This window comes from Argopecten irradians, chromosome 11 (assembly GCF_041381155.1).
Source record: "Argopecten irradians isolate NY chromosome 11, Ai_NY, whole genome shotgun sequence".
NCBI classification, from domain to species: domain Eukaryota; kingdom Metazoa; phylum Mollusca; class Bivalvia; order Pectinida; family Pectinidae; genus Argopecten; species Argopecten irradians.
The window spans coordinates 28,091,211-28,103,392 of NC_091144.1; the positions used below are offsets into that span (position 1 = coordinate 28,091,211).

General features: G+C 37.2%; 1 protein-coding gene across 1 annotated transcript; it reads left to right on the forward strand.

Moving 5' to 3' along the window:
• The first annotated feature begins 680 nt into the window (after nucleotides 1–680).
• Nucleotides 681–6,950, forward strand: LOC138335189 (tripartite motif-containing protein 3-like). Its single transcript, XM_069284169.1, has 2 exons — nucleotides 681–804; nucleotides 3,534–6,950. The coding sequence occupies exon 2, from the start codon at nucleotides 3,566–3,568 to the stop codon at nucleotides 5,648–5,650; it is 2,085 nt and encodes a 694-aa protein (XP_069140270.1). The 5' UTR covers nucleotides 681–804; nucleotides 3,534–3,565; the 3' UTR covers nucleotides 5,651–6,950.
• Nucleotides 6,951–12,182: the final 5,232 nt, after the last annotated feature.

The window sequence follows — 12,182 nt, forward strand, 5'->3', positions numbered from 1 at the left end:
AACTTTTTAATCCAATTTAAATAGTAAATATTTGTATACCACATTTTTTTTGCATTCAAATATAATTTTAAAACCAAATCTTTTCGTTTCAATTCAATTTATTTTCTAACCAAAGAAGTAGTTTCCCCATTAAAAGTTCATGCAACTAAGTTTAATGCATAATGAATATTAACAAAAATTGTTTACATATCTGTAAATGATTGTTACTTTGCTGATGACAAAATTTTTAAAATTAACTTTCAGATGTAGTAAGAAAAATAATAAAATAAATAAATACATATCTGTATATGATCAACTCAACAGAACTTATTCAACTGTATACATTATAGCTGGCTACTTTTACAGTAATGTTCGGCGGCATTTCGCGGATCGTCGATGTGTTTGTGAAATATCTGTGAAATATTAACTGGTTGAATTACCTTGAAGCTGAGTCGCGATATCTATATTCGTTAAAATTAAATTTTCCTAGTTTGTCGTCTAAATCGCGAAAATTTTGACCCGTGAAAATAAGCAGCTATACTAGAACTGTATTTGTATTTTCTAGCTATCAGAAACGAGAACTGTGATAAATCGTAGGAATTCATCATAAAACACAATACTGTACAGGTAGATTACTGACACTGTTGTATGTAACAGTAGAATCGATCCATACATTTGAAGATACAGACAAGGAAGTTATTTCATGACAAGTTGTCGTTCGTGAACAGGGATACTCCAAATACACGTACGTAGCTGATATTCGCCATTTGCAGATAGGAACACATTGGATTTATCAACCAAATAAGGATCTTGGTAAATAAAAAGGTAATGTCAATGTGATATATAATGACTTAAAGTCCAGCAGTTTGGTTTATAAAATGTAATTCATGATTACTGTGAACGTAATTGATTCGTTGTAATGCTAACTCTTCACCAACCGAAAGTAACTTGGATCTGTATATTGAAGTTAAAATGGTTAAGTCGTAATGTGATTTTGATGTATAAGCAATCCTGTCAATTAAGTCATTTGTCATTTCACCGTTTCTTATCATTCGCATACAGACAATGGACTTGAATTGGAGAAATGATTTAATTATCAATAACACACTTACGTATAAAAATAGACATTAGTACAGCTGTTTATTTCTGTTGAGTTCTTACTGCATTGAATACATCTTATTTTTATAATCAATCCGAAAAAAATAAAACAACACACCAATATATACATTGTATAATGTACATTCATTATCCCCCGACTGACGTTCCCTCTATATGATTCCAAATACCGAGGTTTTTATGGCCTGGCCTATAAAAAGAATGAGGTAGATCGTATTACCCATTTCCATTTTATCGTCACGACTTTTGACACGAAATAGAATTCAGTGAGATATAAAATGGGCATGTTTCCAATGTAATATGGTAACACAACACTGACATAACCAACACACCACATTCTTACAAACAATGACGAGGTTTACCTGTTTTACACTGAATTCCTCTAAAGCTACGACACAATTCCAACAGCTATAGTATGTTTTTCATTCCATACACCTCAGTATAAAGAATTGACTACTCAAATTGTCGCTCGCTTTCAAGGTGCTCCACCGCTGACAATTTGTATTTGTTTGCTATAAAAAACATCAAAAAACCCAGCAGCAGAAAACCCAGCAGCAGACAAATCAGTATTTTTCTTCAGTTACAAAAGTTACTTACTTTACACCATTAACACCATTGAAATGTCTGAGCTTCTTATCTTACTTCAAGTTAAAAATATTAGAAATGATTAATTACATCCGGAAAAAATTCCGTGGTACTATGTCCTATGTAGAATGAAGTACTGATTACGCATGCACCGAAATCAAAATTAGCTAACTTCAATGAACTTTTGTGTTAATTAGACATATTATATATATACAATTAAACACCAATTATTGTTAAAATTATGAAAATCGTTTATGATCTGTCTGCGATGGAGCATCTTTAATATTCGGCTTTTAAGTTTAGGATTATAAAGAGACTGCTCCTATAGGCTAGATACTTGCATGAAATAATTTGTCACTTTTGTTTTTATATTTGTTTTCATTTAATATTTTGAAGGTTGTAGTAGTTCCTTCATTTATACTAATTTCTTCATATTAGAATTATTTACAATAACTTTTTCATGTGAAAGCAACATTCATCGATTTTACAAACTCCCAGTTAAAATCCGGCTGTTACCGGACATTTTGATTTATAGACCGAAGATTCCATTAACAAACCGTATATAAAGGCTTTGACTTGTGATGAAGTTTTTAATAGATTTGTAAATAGTTTTTGTTATCAAAACTTATAGACTTAAAGGCGAAACTTTCAAATGATTAAAAACCTTCAAGGGGTTAATACGTATATGTCGCACATGGGGAGATAAATAGATGGTACATGTAATTTTTAGTCAAATGAACATTCACGATGGTCAGGTAGATTGAGTAGTTTCCTTTTGTTCTTTCTTGTTTTCATTAATGCCCTTTGTACTAATAATTATTATTGGATCTTGTGAACGCGAATACTTGAGTAAATATAAACCGATCTAAATGAAACTTTGTATGAAGACTAACATTGGAGAGACCTCGGACGAGTTCGAAAATTAACTTGATTCTATTTTAACTTACAGAGTTATTGTTCTTTGCAAAAATAATGATTGAACCTTGTGAACTCGATAACTTGAGTAAATATGAACCGAACTTAATAGAAATTGCTATGTAGACTATCATTGGAAAGATCTCGAGCAAGCTCGGAAATAAGTTTGATTCGATTGTAATTTACAGAGTAATTGTCATTTGCAATAATAATAATTGAACCTTATGAACACGATAACTTGAGTACATATGAACCGAACTTTTGTAACTGTGTATGTAGACTAACATTGGAAATCCCTCGGACAAGCTCGAAAATGAGCTTGATTCAACTGTAATTTAAAGAGTTATTGCCATTTGCACTTATAATTATTATTGAACCTTGTTAAAACGTTAACTTGTGTAAATATGCACACTGCTTAATTTAAACTTTGTATGTAGACCAACATTAAAAAAGACCTCAGACGAGTTCAAAAATCAGCTTGATTCGACTTTAACTTAATTACGGAGTTATTGCCCTTTGCGATCATAATTATTGAACCTTGTGAACACGATAATGTGAGTTAATATGCAACAATCATAATGAAACTTTGTATGTAGACCTTTTAGATATATGTTCCTATTTCATGAAAAAAAGACATTAGTTGGCTAGTAAATGACATAACTAATTTTTATCAAATATCAGTGACCGTCAAGGCCCATGGACCTCTTGTTAATAGGTATTGTTATCAAAGGTTATAAGCGAAACAAATAAATAAAAACAATCATGTGATTAATACGTATATATTGTATATGGGGAGATAAATAGATGGTACATGTAATTTTTGAGTCAATTTCGCGATGACAGATTAAGTGGTTTCCTTGTTTTCAGCAAAAGATTTCTTCTTATATATTCAAAGAGAAAGACTAATCATTTAAATTTGTCATTTCTGTATATTCCAGCTGGACATTTGGAAAGACCATTGACCACATCCATGGCAGAAGCTACACCAATCCATGAATACAAATGTTTAATCTGTACAGAGCCATACTCTGAACCAAAACTCCTGCACTGTGGTCATACATTCTGTTATCAATGCCTTTCATTATACGTCGACGCGGAATATGTCGCAGAAGACGACCAACTCTACTTCCCATGCCCAGAGTGCGAGGCTCCGATACTTCACGATGACGTCAATGCTGACGTAAGTACCTGGGTCACATGTTTTCCAAAGAACGATTTACTAACTACTCCTACATCAAACCCTTCTGGTGTCCGTTTTTGCGCGCCATGCTCACGAGGAAAAGAATCTGTTCCTGCCGACGTAATGTGTACAGACTGTAACGAGAATCTCTGTGGGGAGTGTAGAACCCATCACGAACGCAACAAAGCGTCGGCCTGGCATCGCCTTGTCTTTATGTCTGGAGACGTTGGTCTGCTCCCTGATGTTACCGTCTACGAACGTTGCCACCGACACGGTGGGAGACCGTTTGAAGTCTACTGTGTCGACCATCACGCCATGAGTTGTAGTACCTGTACGCTGGTGACTCACAGACAATGTAACAATGTAAAGCCGGTGGAGGAGGTGATTCAAAAGACTACGGCTACACCGAGTATTGTTGGGGCTGAATTGAAGGAGCTGACAGAAGAAACCAAGAAATTGTTGGATGAAGAAAATTTTGGGATAACAGAACTAAACGTTAAAGAAAAAGATGTTTTAATTGATTTGTCGAACAGAATACAGAAAGCCAAAGACAAACTCGATGATCTGAAGACCATATCACAATCTGAGGTCGCTAATAAGTTCAGGGAGTTCAGGGAACAGCTTTTGTCTAGAAGGAAGTGTATCAACGCATTCCACATCAATGCTAAAAATTCGAATACGCTTTTAGCAGGCCAAGAACAACACTTATCAGAGCGTCATCATTTTTTTCTTGGGGAACAAACGAAAACTCAGATATCGAGTCATTATCGCCGAATGGATCAAAATACAAAGAAAAAGACAAATAGGTTTGATATCACACTAAGGCTAGATGCGGTGATTGAAGAAATCATGAAAATGACAACCATTGCATATGTAGACGTCACCTCTTCAGTTTCAACAGTGTCTCAGAATGCAAGAAGTCGTATAGATTCATCGATTGGACGTTTTCTATCGACACCGCCAGCCACATTCGCAGACTCGACGTCGACTTCTGACTTGGCGGGTTCTTTAGGATGTGTAGCAGTCGAGACTACAGAAGTAACGAGAGCGGTGGATGTATGGTCCGGCTCGGTATCCTGTGTACATACAGTTGACGCCAGCATACTCGGAGGAATGGAGAGACCTGGATTAACAGGAGGTATCTTTACTAACAACAATGGATTAATCATCACAGATTACACTAACAACAGACTCCTGCTGTTTGATGACAAATATTCCTACCAGAGGGAATACAAAGTTGATGGTAGACCCACAGATATAGCACGTGGACGTACAGCTGATGAGATACTTGTTGCTGTAGTTGAGTACTCCAGATTTCTGGCTGTAGTCGCGAACCCCTTACTGAGATGTACACTACGTAATGGTCAGTTGCCCGTGATGAGCAGGATCAGTGCTCCACCTAGTACCTGGGGTATAGCAATACACGGGGAGAACATCCTAGTGGGTACTCCCGAGAGTGTGCAGGTCCTGTCTGTAGGCGGGAATGTCACCAAGTCTATAAAGAAGGGTGGAGATAACACGTACCTCGCTGTATCTTCATCTAACTTCACTCTTTACCACAAAGATGACGATGACGTGGTGTGTAGACGACTAGACAGTGAAGAAGTAGTCTACAGGTACAGGAATCCTGGTCTGTGTTATCCTAGAGGTATTGGACTGGACCGGGACCACAATGTGTATGTTTGTGGTACAAATTCAAAAAACGTTTACCTTATATCACCTGACGGGTCCATTGGGAGGGTAATACTGCCCAAACTGCCCGGTATCACAAGGCCGTACGGTATAGTGGTCCATCCAACCAAACAGGAATTCGTGGTTACTTCTTATGAGGAATCTACTGCACTCGAGGTATACAGATTCAGTGGTGACAAGTAGACACTTTTACAGATAACACAATGACATAATGAGTAGTTCATCAAGCCCTTCATTGTGGTTACAGTTTACCGTCAAAATTATAATGTATAACCAGCAAGCTACAGGACAGAGGAAGATTTACATACACAACACAGATTTATATCAATACTCTTCCCTTACCGAGACAGGATGTGAGAACTATAGATTTGCATTGTTAGTAGTCATGATTTATATTATTCAAACCTTTATTCGTGTAGAGGAACAGGGAAAATACACGTGTGGCGAAAATAGGTCTAACCGTTAAGTCGTGTGTAACACATGTGCTTCGCTGTACGTGTGTTGTTAATGTTAACGTTAGGCAGACGCTTCATTGTAAGGGCAGCATACAGTGTAAGCGTTTCAGTGACTTTAATGTTGCGAACACCTCTCATACGTTAGTTAATCCCGAAGAGTTCCGAGATAATTACGATGATTGCCGCTAGGGGCGCTGCTTTCTCTCGCAGTATAAAAGGGAGCGAGCTGGCGAAGTGTTCACCTTTTTGGTCGTGAACGTCGGACTGTTAACATCAACAGGGTAGTAGGAATTGGCACTGAAAGATATAAGTGGCTGAATAAGTCTTGTCTTGATCAGTGTCATACCGACCGACGGGACCAGTAGTCGTATTGTATAGCTATTGAGATTAGAGCTTTGCAGCTCTTAGCTATACGTTAGTTGGTACACACATATCGACTACAGGTCGCGAGGTACTCGCGACATCAGCTCACGATTACTAGCTAGATAGTCGTGAACATTCACGACATATAGGTAGTCGGGAGTAGGGCTGGTAACAGCTAGCTGTGTTAGTGTTGGCGACACGCTCGCAGTCAGCGGGCTACGAGCTTACAGTGAGTATCGGTGTACACGTTTAACGACAGGCAGTCGTTATATTGTAGCTGTGAAGGGCCGTGATCAGCACTGAGTGTGTTGCGCTCTATTGTTATTGGAGTTGTCTCCCTTCATCTAGTTTATTGGAGTACAGAGAGGTACTCTGTCATTATTTCATGTGTTGTAGATAGTATATAGAGCTTTGGATAGTGTTACTGGTAGTAACCATCGTTATTTGTATATATTGGCTGCTGTAGTGTAGTAAGTGATTCATAACAGGGACCCAAGTGTATCTTGGTAACAACCCCCTTCCGCTACGTTACAGAAATTTGGTGGCAGCGGTGGGATCCCTGTTAGTTTTTAACTCTCTATGCTACAGTAGTACATGTATTGTTTATTCGTAGTTGCTGTTAGTAATTGTGTGTTGAGACATACATTAAAATATTTGATATTATAGAGGTCGTTGCTATTTTGTCACAATTATATTATAAATATGGCAGCAAAGTACAGTTATGATATTAGTCAGGACCTTCGAAATGCTTTAGATGACCAACATTTGAATGATCTTGATGTCTCTGACACAATGGCTCGTAACTACTCGACCCCTGTGACCAAGTCCAGTGGAATATTGAGAATGTCGGACTCGGGTATCATGGCTATATCCAGTTCTGAAACCAAGGACCCTGAGTTTGGGTATGAGCTAAATGGAAAGAGTTTTAGTGAGGATACTCAGAAAATTGAAGATGATATCAAGATGCTAAGGAGCCAGATTTCGTCCACGAAGTAGCATAGTACGGGGTGTTGGAAAACCAACTACATGCTAGTTAAACTCACAACACCAACAGCAAGGATAGAAAATATCATGGCCCGAGATTCGATGATGATCAGAGCAATGGTGATGATGGCCCAGTGACTTATAGGAAAGGTGATACACGTCACCAACGAAGGGGCATCAACTCAAACAGATCTCCTAAACATGTATCGGTTAAAGCCTCGACCTTTGATGGTACTACAGCATTAATTGATTATAAATCCTACTTTGAAGCATGTGTTAGAATCACCAATTGGTCTTACTATGAGAAGGGTTTATACATGGCTGTTGCTTTACGAGGACAAGCTCAAGGTATACTTGAGAATAACAACGTCTCTCAGCAGCAGGATTAAGACTCTTTGATGACTGCGTTGGAGGAGCGCTTCTCTCCGCCTGACCAGACAGAGCTATACCGCGTACAGCTAGAAACACTGCCTGAGCTAGGATAAGCAAATAGAAGGCTGGTAAAGCTGGCATACCCCACAGTGCCCAGTGATGTACGGGAGACTCTTGCTAAGCAGCAGTTTATAGGGGCATTGAGCGATTCTGACATGAGAATTCGCATAAAACAAGCTCGTCCCCGCAATCTGACCGATGCAACTCGGTTAGCAGTGGACCCCGAGGCATACAACTGTTGTGAGAAACAACATAGAGATGGACGTAATTTCCTACGTGCCACCACCACTGAGGCAGGGACCAGCGTGTGTGAGGCCAAAGGGGCTGGTGCCAGCGATGGTAGTGCTAATACCAAACAATCTGAGTCCAGTGAGATGGTCGAACATTTGGAAGATATTCAGAAGAAACTCGCTACACATGAAACTGATTTTCAGAAAATGAAAGAGAGGAGGCGCAAACCGAGTGGAAAACCGCCGTCCTCCTAAATACCGCGCGATACATGTAGTTGACTATCACTTCGCCAGACGGCAAACAGCAAAATGACTCTCCACTGTTATCATATATATATTACGGAGTCAATCTTGCATTTGTTTGGTGTTGTTAACAAGCTCATCTTAGGCCATCGGAATATATTTTCTGATGTTATTAATGTTTTAAGGAAACCTGCAAGTTTTACCCCGGAAAGGTAGTGGGCCTTTAAGGACGTTTGTTGAGGTCCAACTGTAGTGTAACAATGCCACGATATAAAATTCAATTTAGAGTAAGCTAAATATGTGACCAATGTGAATTATATTAGATATCAAATGACAATCAAGAGTAAAGATAAAAACAAATATCCGTAAAAATATCACTACCTATATGTAAATAATACTAACATATTTTTTGTGTCTATCATATACACTTTAAAAATAGTGTCACGCCAACAGTACTGGTAAGGAAAAGGCCATTATGGATAAGTTGGATAAAATACAACTTTGTGTTTTTATACAGAATTAAACATCTACAGCAAAATTATATGATACTACGTTTGCTAAAAAAAACCTACAGAATACAGATCCGTTTTATCACTACGTTTGATAAGAAGATCTGCTGACAACATCCCGTTTAAGGGTCACGTTTTGGTGACCTTTGGAAAGACCAGTAAAAAAATTGCTGCCGCCAGAATCTTAACAGGGGGACGAAATAGTTTGAAAAAGCTGTCAGAATAATTTTCGTGTATGTAGTCATCTCGCCCAAAGAGAACAACAGAGCTCAATGTATATTATACTGGGACGAAATGGCGTTTTCAATTGACGTGGTGAAGTGTAGAAATGCATTTGATCTTCTTCTTCTCTTCTTCTTATGAAGAACACAAATCCATCGATGCCGATGATTATATTGTGCGGATTGGCAGAGGCGTGATTGTGGAAAAAAAAAGAGTGAAGTTATTTACAGTGACCTTGACCCACTTTCAATGTGATTGGGTTTCATATATTGTTTACAAAACATAACAATGACAAAATTGTATTTAATGATTTAGCACGGAGTTTGAAATTGAGTTATAAAAATGATTTCGATGAAGTTTATTAATCTTTCCATATTTAAATTAAAGACGCAAGATAATCTATAGATATTATCATCACGTATCACCTTTATACGATTTCGTGCTATTAACACGAGTTATCTTCTCTTTACACTAGTTATCTACTTTTTACACGAGAGTTATCTGCTCCTTACAAGAGTTACCTGCTCTTTACATGAGTTATCTGATCTTTACGCGGGTTATCTGCTTTTTACATGAGTTATCTGCTTGTGATAACGTATATCCTAACCAGAGTAAACGCAGAGATGTTACATTTCCCATCATAGAAAGACATCTTCGGTATTATAAAGTGCACATGTGTCTAATTACTATCACTGTCGTATATATAGTGAATAACGCGGCAGTGATAGTAACCTCTGGAATATCATGGACGTACAAAGTACGTACGTCTTTTATGAAACGTATTTGTATACAAGATATGTCTCTTAAATATATACACACAAGTGCATTTTTAATTATTATCTGCGAGTACATACATGTATATGCAAGGGGTAAAATTCTAAATTGAAGTCATTTATACATGTATCAAATGCTAAAATGACTTTGTTACCAAGTTTATATATGATAGCGAATTATCCTATCAAAATAAAGTAGCAAAGGCATGTCTATTTGCCATGATATAATATTTATTTATAGTTGTACATTTCTCGCTGTGTCAGCAGGCCCAGAACACGATAGCGTCGGGAATTCCCCTTTAACGTGTACTGAACGTATTTGTACCTGTATATAAGTAAACGTTCGAAAATGGAGTACAACATTCCGAAGCCACGACATAGAACTAGTTTTACAGAATGTAAACTACATTTCACAGCAAATGACCACAATCAGGGTCAAGGTTTACTGGACATTGTAGATCGGACACAAGTCGGGCGATTTAAAGGGGCGTGTTACAGTGTTACGACACCTATCGAAGATGTTGTGAAATTGTACAGACTGCACCACACAGATCCAGGAGTGATCGAAACTGGTCAGTACTGGACACACACGCCGGATTCCAAACACAGACGATCAAACAGTCTCGATATCTCGAGCAGACAATCGGTCGATATTCCAGATGGTCGAGTTAACAAGGTCGATATTCAACTAGCAAAATCGAAATCGGACGATGGACACTGTGTTAATACAGAGGACGTTTTAATTGTGCCGAAAGGAATACTTTTATATGAGGGATTTTCATCGGAAACAGAACAAATCCATAAAGACAAAACTCAAATATTCATTCCAAAAATGGTCGTCACGCCACTTCTGAGATATCAGAGGGAGTTAGTTTGTGGTCACATGACGGATGTTAGAAGACAGTTCTTGTTAGCTAAGATTGACAGAATACAAACACAACAAATATCAGAATGGACAAAGAAATATATAGCCAATGTGCTGTCCGGCAAGCCATTTGACATCCCGTACGTACTTGGTGAAAATACAGATATGGCATGTGGTCAGTGATCATTCTGTTATAGTTGAGGCAAAATATCAAAGTGCAAGAAGTATTCAATAATTCAAATTGTAATTAGAAATATAAAATTCTGATTAAAATCTCATATAGAATATGTGTGTGATATTTCATTCAAGTATTTTTAAAGTACTTGACAATCAATACAATTGGTTTGTGTTTGACTGTATTGTATAATTTATGACGCTTAAGTTTTGTTTGCATAGACTGCTATAATTGATGCAATTTAAAAGCATTTCTTTCTATAGTAAATTTATATTGGTAGATCTAAACACGATGTGAGCAATTACATGGCTATTACAAGGTTACCATTTACTGGAACTCCAGAGGTTACTATCACTGTCGTGGAACATGAATTAACAACTGTAATCGTAACCCCTGGAGTATAGAGGGTGCTAGTTTGAATGTAAATTAATGTTTAATTTACCGAAAGATGCAGGTTTTTTTGTGTTATCTAGAGGACATTCAGCTATGAAATGACAAAGTTTAACTTAAAAGTGTAACACAAATAGAACGAAAAAGAGACAATAATTCTACTGATATTGTGGTTTCCATGTTTCGATTGTTCTTGAAGGAATATTTTCTGCTGTGTACATGAGCTGCACTTCTGATCAAAGTAATTGATAAATTACCTCAACGACTCTAATATTGACTAGTTTTATTATTTTTTGGGACATGCAATAAATGAAATAGTTAGTTGTGAAAGAGCAAAGTGGTTTATATATGTACAGTACTTGCACATGTGTGCACAGCAAAGTGGGTAATATGTACATTACTTAGACATGTGTGCACAGCAAAGTGGGTTATATATGTAGATGTAAAGTGTCTTATACATGAACATTATCTGCACATGTGTGCACAAAGTTCATGTGTTATTTTTTTACACGTGCTTTATGATTTTTTAATAAAATATGATATGTGAGGCAACGTTATTCCTTTTTCATTGATCAATATTTTTTTAAGTTCGTTCCATCAATTGAAATTTGAACTGATCATTTTTACTGCAAGGGTTCGGTTAAATCATGGTAAATTAATCAGATGATATAGGATACTGGTTTGGAAATGACCATAGCTCATTTGTCTATTGAACATCGATTTGCTTCCAATGTAGTTCGTAAGTTTCGAAACATGTCGAATATTGGTTATATATGTAATTTTCAAAACATCAAATGCAATTCGGTCACCTTCGCCTACCAAGCGATACCGACATACGTCTGGTAAGGGGTTAAAATGTATTATCTTGTCTTGACCTCGGAAGATACATTTGGTTGGCATAACTATTTATCGGATGGTATAATGAACATATATATGTACATATTACCCTCGCAATATACTTGCACTACTCGACTAGAGATAACTTCAAATTAGCTCGATCGTTTGAGCCTCAGTTAGTAGTAATCGAGACAGGCCACCAGTTTGTAGCATATTGAAAATGTTTGTCTCTTGCAT

Excerpts from the sequence above, each read along its gene's own strand:
- LOC138335189 (XM_069284169.1), top strand. The coding sequence starts at position 3,566 with ATGGCAGAAGCTACACCAATCCATGAATACAAATGTTTAATCTGTACA.